This window comes from Erpetoichthys calabaricus, chromosome 11 (genome assembly GCF_900747795.2).
Source record: "Erpetoichthys calabaricus chromosome 11, fErpCal1.3, whole genome shotgun sequence".
In the NCBI taxonomy this organism is placed as follows: Eukaryota; Metazoa; Chordata; class Cladistia; order Polypteriformes; family Polypteridae; genus Erpetoichthys; species Erpetoichthys calabaricus.
The window spans coordinates 25161549-25175300 of NC_041404.2; the positions used below are offsets into that span (position 1 = coordinate 25161549).

Here is a 13752-nt window from a genome sequence, read left to right on the forward strand (position 1 = left end):
TCTGATCAAATGCTCCATTGTAGATAAGGAATGCTCTTACGATAAAGGTGTATAAGGGTGTGAGATACAAAAAACACAAATCAATGCAAACGCTGCTTCGATATAGTTCGGGTATTACCATGTGGTCACGTAGGCACAATACATAGAAAAAAAAATGCAGTGTGAGCCGTGGTTACTCCCTCAGGGGGGCGTTAGCATATCATAATCTCTTGGATCAATAGCGTGAGTTTTCTGCATTTGACTTATACAACCGACATTATAAAATACCAGAAATTATAAGGTAAAATCAAGTCCCAACTTATCCATGGGAGAACTTAAACATGAGTACATATGGTATATTTTCTGTCTCTAATTTTGACTTGATACATGGTATTATTCTGTCTCTCACTGTAAACTTTCACTACAATTTTTGTTTTTTGCCTGACATCCTAGGTTAGTTTAGTAGATTCCTGCTTTCCTAGTTATAGCTTGAGTTACAGTTAGTTGAGTTATTCAGTACCGTCTGTTTTTTTGAGACCCAAGGGTGTCTGGCCTGTTTTGGATGTTTGTTTTGTTTTTGGTATTTTGGTTATTGACAACAGTTTCATAATTCATGTTTTCTGTTTATTGCTCCTGACACACGATTTTCTTTCTATTGGCCTGTCTTGAATTTCTCGTCTTCTGCCTACTTCCAAATAAAGACGGCTTTTGCACTTCTGGCAAAGTTAATATATGCATCCAAGAGAAAGTCCACCGAAATGACCACTGTTACTGATCATTGCAGTAGGGAGATGAGCCAAAGAAGGGGTCAGTTCACTTTTTGCAAACTATCAGAGTCAAACTCCAAGAGGCATGTTTTTAGGCTGTCCTCTGGACTTCCACTTCCATTTTTTTTAAAATTAAATTTGAATTGATAGTAGAAGATGAATATAAAATGTACCCATGGACAGCACTAAGCAAACAGGAGTCAGATACTTGCAAGATGATCATCCTCATTTGGAAGACTCAGCGCTCCTGATGTGTTTCAATTCAGTTCATTCAGAGAGATACAAGTACAGGTGTACAGCCGTCCATCTTTCTAAACCCACTTATCCATAGTAGAGTGGTGGAGACAACTGGAGTCAAACCATCAGATACAAGGCACCGTGGGATGAATACACCCACGCCAGGGCCAATGTAGCATCTTCAATGCCCCTAACCTGCATGTTTTTGGACTGCTGGAGTAAACCAAAGCAGTCAGAGGAAAACTCCATGCAGGGAACACTCAGGACTTTGAGCACTCATATCACTTGTTGTGAGACAGAATAGCTATCACTGTGCCACCATGCCACCCTACAGGAATGCACTGGTAAAATATATGCAAACATAAACCGAGTTAAGTCTGCTGTGAAGCAAGGTGATGGGAAACTACTAAATGGCAGGTTAACACATCTACCATAAAGAGATACACCACATCTTTTAGAAGAACACAATCTCTTCAGATCACAGAGTGACAGTATAATGAGCAGCAGACAAGAGCAATGTCAAAAGATAACACAACACAAGCAGCAGATACAGATTTAATTTAATATAAAACTCAGCAGTACCCTTACCTGTGCTAACATATATTAGTTAAAGCATTAACTAATTAACAACAGGTACACTTAGATTATTCTGCAGCCTACCACAAGATATAATAGTTAAGTACCCCCGGGAACCTCTTCCTAATTGCACCATTGCCAATAACTTCAAACTACTAAAAAGTGGTATATTTAATTCAAGAATGATCACAGGAAGGATACAACATATCAACGGAAAGAGTCAAAACTCACCACAAACCTTGTTGCCCCACTGGATGTCCCTAAACAGATTTATTTTGCCTGCAGTTGTCTACTGGAGAGGCAACCATGCCTAGTCCATCTCCCAAGTAGCATAAAACAAAGAGTTCCTTTCGTCTCCATTTCTTTCCCCAGAGGCTAGCACTTCTCCCTTCCATTAGTAGCACTGACTCCTCTCTTTGGTTCAGAATCGACTATCAACTGGTAATGGGTTTCCCTCAGACTGTAATCCTGAATTACTTCTCGGCTTAGCCCTGAAATTACTTCTGGAAATTAAGGGCAACCCTTTGCATCAAAAGGAATTCCCTGGTCCCAGCACCCCCTGGTTGCACTCCTTAGTTTTGGATCATTAAAATGGTGTCTAGGCTGTCTGTCCTGTTAAAAGTGCAGCATTTCTCTCAAACACAAATTGTGTCCTGTCTGCTGGTGTCCTTTGTCGGCCTCACTAGTGCTTCTCAAAGAATCACTCCTGTGCACAACAATATTTATGGTGTTTACACCCGCCTGGTGGTTGCTGATTGTCCACATAAATGTACACCAATGCACTCTGACAACCAAAGTAGGCTCCTAACATTCTCTCTGTTGGTGTTGACAGGCTGAACCCACATCTTGGTCTACTTTGTTTCCATTTCCACCATGGCAGCCCCATAGAACATTTATATGCAATGCATCACAACCTACTTATGGGTATCTATTGTAAATGTATAAACTTTACTGTCTTATTCATGTCTAAACAGGTCATTGAAATCTACTTTGCAGTGCTATTGTCTGAATCTGAGAGCTAACACAAAGAAGAGCAAGTCAGTATAAATCTCTGCTGGATTACCTCAGGTTGAAATCTCCGTGAATTCTGGAAGGTCTTTTTTGCTGTATCTGTTTCCATCCATTCTTCGGTGAGCCAGAGGGAAACCCCCAGCATCAGGAGAGTTGTCCAAAACATCTGTGGGCCCATCAGATCCACACTGTCATAAACAAGATGACAACTGTCAGATATCATTATTGCTAGCAAACGGTTCAATGGAAAAACTTCCCTTTGGCAAAAAAAAAAGCTGTCCAAACACATAATCTAAAAACTAATTAACATGGACATGTAACATTTATACAATCATCACCGCTGCTCTATTCATAGAGTTAATTAATAGGATGCTAATCCTTGGTATACCTGCTTGGAATTTACTTTAACCTCTAAATCAGGAAGACTGAAGGTCATATGAAAGAAGCTCAGTCATGTTTCTTCCTGCCTCTGGGATAGGATTATAAATGAGACTCGCCCGTGTGAAACTACATTTGTAATATTTGGGAGATTCAGAGAGGTTCACTTAAATAAAATATTCATCAATAGTCACAAGGCACCAGGTGCCAGCCCAAAAACATACTGTAAGTGCAAAAAATATATTTGCTTTAACTTTTGTTAACAAAAATATTTACAAAAATAGCTTTAGTAAAGTTAATGGAGTGATCATTTTACCAGACTGAGTAGAGACTATCAGCAAATGAGTAGGCATGATAGTATGGTGTAGTGGTAAAGACTCTGCTCCTTAAACCACAAGTTCCAAGTCCCACCTCTGCCCCACAGTTTGATCCTAAGCAAGTCAATTACTTTAAAAAAATAAAATAAGTCATGTACAAATGTAAGATACTTACATACTTTCTATCTATCTATCTATCTATCTATCTATCTATCTATCTATCTATCTATCTATCTATCTATCTATCTATCTATCTACTTAAGAAGAACTTTTAAAACTATTAATATGTAAAATTGTAAAATAATAAGGGACTGGGTTACAGAAAAATATCATATCAAATGAAAATAAGATATTCTGGCTGTAATATCATGTAACTGACAGCAACACTATTTGATAGGCTGTAAAATAAGATTTTTGTGAGATATGACCAAGAGATCTAGGCCAAGGATTTTCTTTTCGAATTTAGGACATCATTTTGTCACCTCTACAGGAATTTGTAACAAAGAAGGTACCAGTTGTCGGTTGTGACAATTGAAGACAGCAGCCGGTAGCTGTGTTTTGAAGTGGGATGGCGTCTGTGGCTCAAAATAGTGCAAGTGACAAAATCTACAAAAAAAAAATCCTCAACCCAAAACTGGAAAGAGAATACTGCTCAGCACTTGGGTTGTCTGACTAAAATGCCCCCAAGCAAGTAGTTTTTGGCTTAGTTGAATGGAAATGTTAATCTGTATATTATATACACATACATGTTATATAAATATATTATATAACTGTATATTATTAAATACTTTATGTATAGTATGTATTGTCACACACGTGCGCTTGGGAGGCAGCTAAAGGGCTTGAGTAAGGGCAGTTCCGAGTCATACCGGGATGTGGCAGAGTGCACTGACTCTTTTTCGCCCTTTCCTGTAGACCATTCACGGGAGATTCCACCTGGCCCTCTTGACATCACTTCCGGGTCCAAGTCTATGGAAGGAGACCTTGCCGACTCCGGCCCCTGTGAGGCTCGAACCTATGGCTGAAGACCTTCATGAGCCCGGCCCCTTTGATCTCACTTCCTGTATTCCCCTTTAAAAGCCTCCACCTTTTCCCTATTCCCTCAGTTCTGTTTTGGACTCGGTTTTGTGCAAAGCAGTGCTATCATTGAAACGACGATTTGCAGCCAGGAAACCAAATATACGGGTGGCTGCCCCAAACCTTGCTATGGCTCTTTGTGGCTTTTGTGACAATATATATATATATATATAGTGAACCACCAGGAAGCGCACAGCTCCCCAAACACCCGACATGACAAACACAGAGACAAGTGCAGCAACAAACACATTTATTTAGATTGGTGATAGCTTGCCCAATCGTTCCCCTGAGCAGCACAGTACAGAATCACAATATACAATATAGCACTTTTCTTTCTTTCTTTCTTTCTTTCTTTCTTTCTTTCTTTCTTTCTTTCTTTCTTTCTTTCTTTCTTTCTTTCTTTCTTTCTTTCTTTCTTTCTTTCTTTCTTTCTTTCTTTCTTTCTTTCTTTCTTTCTTTCTTCCTTCCTTCCTCCACTCCTCCACAGGCAAGTTTCGTACCTCTTCCTCCAGACTCTGGCTCCCCGAATGGAATGAAGCAGCTCTTTTTATGCAGTTCCTGGGAGTGCTCCAGGTTGCTCATCAGCGATACGTGAAATCACTCCCAGGTGTGAAGGAAGTGCAAAGTAGGGCTCTGCAGCTCCCCCTGGTAGCCCCCATGGAACCCAACAGGGCTGTACCAAACTCCAACTCATAGCATGCCCTGCAGGAATCCATGGTGCCACAGCCACCCAGGAGGGCTGCCCTTTAGGGAAGGTAGTGCTCTATGGATACTCTCTCCCCCAGTCCTTTTATCTAACTGGCGTCCCGGCCGGGTAATGACCGTGGCTGCCCATCACAATAAATATATGTACACACATACACACTCTAGTAACAGTTTGCCTTGACTACTCTTTAGTGGTACAGGATGGGGTTCAGGCCAATTGATTTATCAAAGTCTATTCTCCTCTCCTTTCACTTTTTAGCAAAGAACTGGAACTAAAAGTGCAAAGTCTACAACATGGTTCTGAGAGAAAGTCCACTAAAACTACTACTGTGTCTGAACATCAAAGTACGGAAATGAGGCAAACGAGAGGTCAGTTAATTTTATGTAATAAAGCTATGATAGACTTAACAGGGAGAAAAAGATTTAAACCTTCCTGGTTGAGGATTTATTTGTGTCTTGGTACACCACATTACTATCATGATAAGTGTTACCAGCATGGTTTGGATTTCAAGCAGTTCTTGGTGTTTCTCTAAGCACACCCTAGCATAACACAACATAACATTATGAAACCCACTTAATCCAGTTTGGAGACACAGAAGACTAGGGTGCCATCACAGGATTATATATATATATATATATATATATATATATATATATATATATATATATATATATATATATATATATTATATACTGTGGTGGGTTGGCACCCTGCCCGGGATTGGTTCCTGCCTTGTGCCCTGTGTTGGCTGGGATTGGCTCCAGCAGACCCCCGTGACCCTGTGTTCGGATTCAGCGGGTTGGAAAATGGATGGATGGATATATTATATATATAATCCAATGTCTGTTTGTCTGTCTGTCTGACTATCCGTTTTTTCACGAGAGAACTACTTAAAGGATTTAGATCGGGTTTTTTTCTATAATTTGCTTGAACATTCCAGTTGATTTTGCAACTTCTCTCATCACGCTATGTATGATAGTTCGGTTGTGGCAATGAATTTAGTTGAACAAATTCAAGTGTCAGGCTGCGGGATGAGGGGAGTGGGAGGTGGGACCTCAGGAGTAGGGAGCCGGGTGGGGCCCTCCTCACTCATGTGCCAGCCTCCGGTCTACGTGTTGGAGCAGACCTTGCCTCCGCTTAGCTAGCAATACCTGTTTTTTCAACAGATATTATCATCTACAGATTGTTAAGGAATAAAGTTTGATGTTTCTGAGAGAGAGATCAGCGCTACGTGTGTTTTAGAGGGTAGCCGCTGATTGCCAGAGTTATTACGGCTACATGCTTTTCTCCCCACGCAGGGGATGCTCTCCTGACAGAGCTGAACACATTCAGATCCAGTGCCAATGTTTGATGTTGGAGTGTACCTACCTTCCACATGACCAGAATTACATTTTTTTTTCACTGATTTGTAAACTTTGTTTCACTACTGCGTGAGCGGAGTTGTGAGGGCTAGCTAATATATATACTGACAGAGAACATCGCAGAAATAATTAATCCATGGGCACAGACATAGGTATAGGCCAACATGGGGACATGTAATAACTTAACAGAAGTTCCCTAGACCGATAGGTGCCACAAGGAAGCACATCAGACACCATCTACTGCTATGTATTATGGTGGATCACCTGGTGAAGGTGAAACTTAGGACTGAGGGAATAACTGTAGCCACTGCAATGGAGAGAGAAAGATAAAAAGAAAAATCAGAAAGAGTGTATGTGGGGAACGAGACAGGACCGCTTTGCGTGGTGCTACGGTAAGAATCAGGCTAACCACTTTACCATCTAGACAGACGATTAACATGTTGAAAAAAGCCCAGAGAGGAATTGGGGTTTGTTTGTTTTCTTATTTAGTTTGATATTGTGTTACTCCTTGCATTGATCCCTCCCTTGTGTGTTCTATTACATAATAAACATATCAAAGCACCCTTTTTTTTTTAATAACGTGGCCTCCTTATCATGCTTTCTGTGTGCCATCAAAAAGCATGAGAGTGCCTCTGGGCTGCACATATTCTGTGCTATGCTTCTTTATAAGAACACAGTTTCTTGTAGGTGTACTCAGGCGCTTACTGCACAGACTGGTGTCATCTTCTGTGCTGCTCACCAGCAGATTTAATGGAGCTCATTATTTCATATGTAATGATAATTAAATCCCATTTAAAAGCGCCACTTAAGCAAATTGTTATTTTAATTCCCAGAAGCATTTCATCGGCAACCGCAATGAAAGCCTGCAGACACAGTGAGCTGCAAGATGCAAGGATGAGAAATGCTGATTGACTGTAGGGCAATCAGACATCCAAGAATCAGAGCAGCTGCATACAATATATTACAGCTCTTATTAAAGAAGCATGAATAATGAAATAACAAGCTAAAATTGATCACAGTAAAGAGCTGTGGACAAAGAGAATTTGAGAAAGTGAATACCATGAATCTGCTTCGGGTCAGAACAATGAGTATGATTGCTGTGATGATCATAGTCTACAAATGAAAAATTCAGAAAGAAAATGGAATTGATTAAATAGGTCTGAGGCAAGAAAATCTCCAGAATTTTGCTCAGAGTCCCACTGAACATTGATCAGATGGAGGTAAATGGTCGTTTTTAGGTGTGTTTCTATGTTTCTTCAGAAACTGATTTTCTTCACTCCATATTACTACGAGGTTAAAACTTACAAACTATTTAAAAAAAAAACACATGAAAAGTTTACAATTCTGCCACATGCTCCTAGGACTCACTCAACAACATTTGAATTTTAACTCTTTAATACTAGTATTAACAATAATAACAATACATTTAAATCAAAGGCTCGGTGATGATCTGATGCCCTGTCCAGGTCCAGTCCCTGCCCTGTGCCCAGTGATAAACTGGATTAAGTGCATTAAGATATGTTATGTTACATTACACTACATTTCATACAAATGGGGATTAAATTTTCTTACAAAAACTACTGTGGAATTTTCCCCTAAATATATATAAAGATACAACCAGACACTAGTAAAATATACTAACAAAATCAATAACAACAGTAAGCAGAAAAAGAAACAGGAGTTAAGTAACATGAATAAGTCAATTTTTACCTATTTAAACTAGTTTTGCAATACCTATGGCAAGATCACAGTGGAAGAGAGAAAAATGAAATCTCCATAAAGCTGAATCCTGGAGAAAACAGACCTCAGCGGGATCAGTGGTCTTCACTCGGTTAAAAATTCAAAGATTTGTTGACCCCACGGTAGGCTGCCTGTCACTTCCAGGGCATTCCATATTATATAATTCAAGTGTAATCATAGAAACCTGATGATGCCGAAGTGTAGAGTGCTATTGCTTTTAAACTGCTATAAATTATTTTGTACAGTTTGTATCTTGAATATAATGGGACACCTGCCAATCTATTGTTTGCTGTATACAAAACTGTTTTACAGCAATGGAAAGCACAGCTCACTTGCAGACTCAAAGAAGCACAATATTTGAGCAAATGATGATGACAGAAATATTGTCCGCTTTCATTTTTATAAATCATCCCTTGCAGGTACAGAACAGAAAACAAAACCAAACATTGCATTTTCCCAGCTTCTCAGACTCCCTCGTATTGTTTTTACACCAGCTTTGACTTATAACTAGTTCTGTGTAAAAATTTGCTTCTGTGACAATAACATCAATTGATTTGACCGAAATAAAGTCTGAAATGGACGATCCAACCAATTTCACTCCAACCAGTTTCTTAATTAGAGGCAGAGTCTGTCGTTGATTAAGCCTTGTTATTTAGTTTTCATGGTTTGTTAGGTCTCTCATTCTACCACACTTGACATCTCCAAAACGTTGATTTTCTTTTTTCTAAGAGCGCCGCCAAAATGTTTTGGTGACCTGAGCAGTTCAACATTCCTGTGACCTTCACCTTCCTTTATTTTCAGACCTTGTATGATAGACACAGGTAAGCTGGTCAGGTGTTGGCTCATTTTATATCTCATTTTTATTTGGCTGCTAACTTGGGAAAAAGAAGCAATTACATAAGGGGTGAAGTCTTAAAAATTAAGTGAATTAAAATGAAGAATGAAAATTAGCAGCAAAAACTGGTCACTAATGAAGACAATGGTTACAATTAAAACCTGTAGCCACTGCGTTCTTACCAGTTATGAATTGGACACCTATGATCTAGATCAGGGGTAGGCAACGTCGGTCCTGGAGTGCCACAGTATGTGCAGGTTTTTGTTCCAACCCAGTTCCTTAACGAGAACTCAATTATTGCTGATGAAGCACATATTGCTTAAGTGACATTTTAATGCTTCATTTTAGTGGTCTCGCTTGTTAAGGTTCTCCAACCTTAATTGCTTATTTCAATCTTAAACTGCTGCATTCAGTGTTTTAATTGCTCCTTATTAGCAATAAGATGTAAAACAGGGGTAGGCAATGTCGGTCCTGGTGAGCTGCAGTGGCTACAGGTTTTCATTCCAACCCAATTGCTTAATTAGAAACCAATCATTGCCAATCTCAGACCTTATTTAATTTTATGGCTTGTTAGTCTGTGCAATGTAAGGCTTTTATATCGTAGATTTTTTTCCTTTCCAAGGATATCATCCAAATGATTTGAAGCCTAAAACAGATCATTTTCAGTCTGTCACATTTTTCTATTAAGTGTTTTATTAAATCAAACCGTGCATGATGAACACAAACAGATGTAATTTGAAAAAAGCTAGCTGGAGAACTGCTGGCTGCTTTGTCTTTTACATCTTATTGCTAATAAGGAGCAATTAAAACACTGAATGCAGCAGTTTAAGATTGAAGTAAGCAATTAAGGTTGGAGAACCTTAACAAGCGAGACCACTAAAATGAAGCATTAAAATGCCACTTAAGCAATATGTGCTTCATCAGCAATAATTGAGTTCTCGTTAAGGAACTGGGTTGGAACAAAAACCTGCACATACTGTGGCACTCCAGGACCGACGTTGCCTACCCCTGATCTAGATCACAGGTGTCAAACTCCAGTCCCGGAGGGCCGCAGTGGCTGCAGGTTTTCATTCTAACCATCTTCTTCATTAGGAACCAGTTTTTGCTGCTAATTAACTTATTTTGTCTTAGTTTTAATTAGCATGAATCAGGCTCCTTAGTTGTCTCTTTTTCTTTAATTAGCAGCCAAATAATAACGGGACACGAAACGAGCCGCCACATGACCAGCTGTGCCAATCATACAATTTCTGAAAATAAAGGTGAAGGTCTTAGTAAGGTTGAACTCTCAGGTCTCCAAAACATTTTGATGATGTTCTTAGAAAAAACAGAAAAATCAACAGTTTTGGAAATGTCTGCTGTGGCAGAATGAGAGGAACAACAAGCCATGGAATTAAATAACGGGTTTAATTAACAGCAAGAATCAGTTTCTCATTAAGAGATTGGTTGGAGTCAAATTGGTTGGAGTTTGAAATCTCAGTTTAAGCTGGTCATCTGTTGGCTCGTTTCACATCTCATTTCTGTTTGGCTGCCATTTAATGATGAAATGAATAAATTCAGAGGACTGAATCCTTAAAAACAGGGCTGTTAAAATGAAAGGGAAAGAAGTTAATTAGCAATGAAAACTGGTCACTGATTAGGAAAAGGGTTAGAATGAAAACCTGCAGCCACTGCGTTCCTACCAGTTATGAATTGGACACCTATGATCTAGATCATCCTTTTGTCTCGATATGATTTCATAATTTACTTCTGGATTGTCTCTAGCTGGTGGCTGTTGCCTAACAGGTTCTGTGAATGGATCATAGTACAGCTGATGCCATCTTACAGTACATGAGCATGAGGGTTAATGCTGCATTCATGTGCTATAGGATACACAGGAAATAGAAATAGAAATTGCATGGGAATGCCCTTATGGAGTGGGTGCCTCTGGTGTGGACAATTCATTTATAAAAATTAGCTGAGTCATCTAATAAGGCTGAACACACTAAAAAAAACATTAAAAAAATATTAATAACTAGGTCTGCCAGAAATTACATTTTTGTCGTCAAATTGCATTTGAGACAAGGAGATACATGCCAAATGTGTTTAGTTTGCCTTTCATTTTAACAAAATAAAAAAATTCACAGCACATGAATTAGTACACAAGATAATCTTTGACAAAAAATTGCCAATTTACTCAAAAAAGCTGGCCATCCTATTCACTAAGTTTCTCCAAAATAACATCAACTTGAGTTGTAAAGGTTTTTAAAATCCTAATCTCTACCACATTTCTCAGTAGTTTATTCCATGTGTCTGTGGTTCTCTGTGTGAAGAAAAATGTCCTACTGTTTGTGCGAAATTGACCCTTAACAAGTTTCCAACTGTCTACCTGTGTTTTTGTTGAACTCATTTTAAAGTAAGTGTCTCGATCCACTATGCTAATCCCTTTGCTAATTGTAAACACCTCTTAATCTTGTTTTGCTTAAACTGCTCTTAAATTGCTCTTTTAATCTTTTCTTATAATGGATCCCCTGTAGCCCTGGAATCAGCCTAGTCGCTCTTCTCTGGACCTTTTCCAGCGCTGCTATGTCCTTTTTGTGGTCTGGTGACCAAAACTGCACACAGTACTCCAGATGAGGCCTCACCAGTGTGTTATAGAGTTGCAGCAGAACCTCCTCAATGCAGCATAAGTGGATTATTTGTGTGAAATTATTACAGTGAAAGATAAAACTCTGCAGTTTGTCAAAAGATAGAATTTAAGTAAGAATTTCAAGTTTCTGGCTTTGTTCATTTTGGAATCGGGGTTTTGTCCATATTACTGTTACAGATTCAGTTGAACCTTAACCTATTCTGGGCTGGTTTTTATTATTTTATTTCATTTTGTTTGGTTACCTGCACTGTGGTGATTTGCAAAAATGATGGATTAGTTTAAATAGGCAGGTGCCCTGCAACAGTTGAACAAAGGCATAATATTTTAAATGGACCAGGAGACAAAGAAAGAGCAAACATGGTCAAAATAATGTGCAAAGTGAAAACAAGGAGATGGAAAGTAGTAAATTAAACAAGATGAATATGTAAAAGTTAAATGAGAAACATGTGTAAGTCTGACCCACTAAAGATTGAATGAAGTCCATAAACACCTTAAATCAGGGGTCCCCAACTCCAGTCCTGGAGGGCCACAGTGGCTGCAGGTTTTCATTCCAACCCTTTTCTTAACTTGTGACCAGTTTTTACTGCTAATTAACTTCTTTTGAATTAATTTTAATTAACTTGTTTTTTAAGATTTCTTCATCGTTCCTCTGAATTGCTTCATTTCTTTCCTTAAATGGCTTCCAAACAGAAATGAAATGTAAAGTGAGTCAACTAACAGAAGGCCAACTAAGTCAGGGCCTCAAACTCCAACCAATTTCACTCCAACTAGTTGCTTATTTAGGCTCTGACTCTTGCTGTTAATTAAACCCGTTCTTTAATTCCATGGCTTGTTGCTGCGCTCATTGTGCAATAACATATATTTCTGAAATTGTTGATTTTCTCTTTTCTAAGAGCTCTGTTCAAATGTTTTGAGGACCTGAGCAGATCAGTATTCCTGAGACATTCACCTTTCTTTATTTTCAGATACTGTATGATAGACACAGATTGCTGGTCTTGTTTTGCCTCATTTTGTATCTCATTATTGTTTGGCAGCTAATTAAGGAAAAAGAAACAAGGGGTCTGAGTCAAGCGCAAGTCAAATAAAATGAATTCAAAAGAAGTTAATTAGGAGCACAAACAGGTCACCAATTAAGAAAAGGGTTACAATGAAAACCTGCAGCCACTGGGGCCCTCCAGGACTGGAGTTGGGGACCCCTACCTTAAATCTTGAAGATGACAAATAGTAGTATCATCAAATGAGACTAAATAACATAAACATAAATAAAAATGGCACAGAAAACTAATACCAAATAAATCAAAACAGGACGAGGAAGTACAATAAAGAAGGCTTTAAATTATAATGGCAGGGGTCCATGTTGGGTCAAGAGAGTGAAGCAGGCCCTAGAGGGCCCAGCTTGAGGTAACTGTTTCAGTTTCTTTCAGTGAAGGCTTTGCAGAGATTTTTCTCAAAACATGTTGCCTTTCTGGTGCCTCCTGTCACAATGTAAGCCTTGGACACTCAGTGCCACATTCTGTGATACCAAGAATGTATATTAGTTTATCATTCATGCGACAATTAAGCTTGACAGTTGAAATGAATGTGAAACATAAGAAATAAAGAAAACAAGAATTAAAGTTGCTGCACACATTCATTTCCAAATTGCCTGAAAAATCCTGAATGGAGAGATGCCAACAGCAAAATGAACCAACACAGTTTTCATAAGCGACTTGAGTTCAATTCTGTCCCCTGGCTGCTGCTGTTTCAGAACATGTAATGGCACAAGTGTCCCCTGTATATAAAATGTGAAGTTACAATCTAGGAATAATGCCTTAGTGCTAAGAGCTTTTTGATCCATGTTAAAGTAAGCACAGACATGATAGAACATTAAGATAAAGTGCCAGGAGTTGTGAGGGGCATAAGAGGTGACAGGTGCAATAAGTTATAATAGGAATGAGAAGCGGCTCCAGCACTGGCATCAAAGCTTACCATTCCATTGGGTAAATAACAGTTTATCAAATTTTGGAAATATCAAGCATTTCAAAAGAAGTATGGTACAAATTCTTTGGAACTTACAAAGAATTCCCATAGGCACAAAAAGGCAGTTGTGTTCAGAGTTCTCCTTTCGCACACTTTCAGAACATACCACTCTTGTTCTTTACT

At 38.8% G+C, this 13752-nt stretch overlaps 1 protein-coding gene and 1 long non-coding RNA gene across 3 annotated transcripts in view; one reads left to right on the forward strand and one right to left on the reverse strand.

Moving 5' to 3' along the window:
- Nucleotides 1-13752, reverse strand: part of fstl4 (follistatin-like 4) — an 808779-nt gene that overhangs the window by 772770 nt on the left and 22257 nt on the right. For both annotated transcript variants that reach the window (XM_051933466.1, XM_028812623.2), the window contains exon 2: nucleotides 2623-2758. In XM_051933466.1, the coding sequence (XP_051789426.1) occupies nucleotides 2623-2748 (126 nt within the window). In that variant the 5' untranslated portion in view covers nucleotides 2749-2758. The remainder of the gene's footprint in view (nucleotides 1-2622; nucleotides 2759-13752) is intronic.
- The window catches only part of LOC127529563 (uncharacterized), a 512543-nt gene that overhangs the window by 434395 nt on the left and 64396 nt on the right, over nucleotides 1-13752 (forward strand). The window lies entirely within an intron of this gene.